Here is a 737-nt window from a genome sequence, read left to right on the forward strand (position 1 = left end):
GGGCGCCGAGCATTTAAGACTCCCCAGCCGGTGTTTGGCATCCTTGCCCGCCGCCGTACACAAGACGCAATTTGGTTGCGACGGGCAAGACGCGGCTTTGTGGCCCTCCTGTCCGCATTTGTAGCAGAGCCGGCTACGGTCCTCCGCGTCGCAGCGGCTCGCCACATGGCCCTGTTGCAGGCAGCGGTAGCAACGTAACTCCCTGGGTCTGCCAACGGTGACTTTAGCAGCCACCCAGCCCACCAAGAAGCGGCCCGTCGTCAGCTTCTTCGCTGCTGCAACAGGAACCTGGGCCCAGATGTCGAACAGCCCCGATCTGTTCTGGCGGAGTCGGCCGGTTCGGACCTGGTCTCCGGTGCATGCCCCTTTTTTCAGAATGGCCTCTTTGACCTCGTCCGGTGTAGTTGAGTCGTCCAGACCTTCAATTTTGACGTCAACTAACTTTTCCGGTCTGGTGACCTTGATGTCGTTGTCCCGGTAGAGCTCTTGGAGCTTCTGCGCCAGGACATCAGCCTTCGAAGCGCTGGTGGCACCGGGGATGCGAATAATAGTAGCCCCGGTGACCGCCCGACGAAATTGTACTGCTTCAACGCCAATTGTCTCCTTTAAATCCAGTTTTGATTTCGCCTCCTTAAGGACGCCGCTGTATGTCAGCCCCTTATTAATTGCCGCTTCGGTAAGCGTCACGACAACCGCAGAGCTTCGAGGCACTTTTAATCTCTGCGGCGGCGGTGCAG

The 737-nt window shown here is 58.3% G+C and overlaps 1 protein-coding gene across 1 annotated transcript; it reads right to left on the minus strand.

Moving 5' to 3' along the window:
• Positions 1-28: 28 nt before the first annotated feature.
• On the minus strand, positions 29-643 carry LOC106113547 (uncharacterized; the record flags this gene model as incomplete). Its single annotated transcript, XM_013306376.1, has 1 exon — positions 29-643. A coding segment is annotated over one exon (615 nt), but the record flags the coding sequence as incomplete, so codon positions are not given.
• Between the last annotated feature and the right edge of the window lie 94 nt (positions 644-737).

The sequence above is a fragment of the Papilio xuthus genome, unplaced genomic scaffold (genome assembly GCF_000836235.2).
Source record: "Papilio xuthus unplaced genomic scaffold, Pxut_1.1 DF828243.1, whole genome shotgun sequence".
NCBI classification, from domain to species: Eukaryota; Metazoa; Arthropoda; class Insecta; order Lepidoptera; family Papilionidae; genus Papilio; species Papilio xuthus.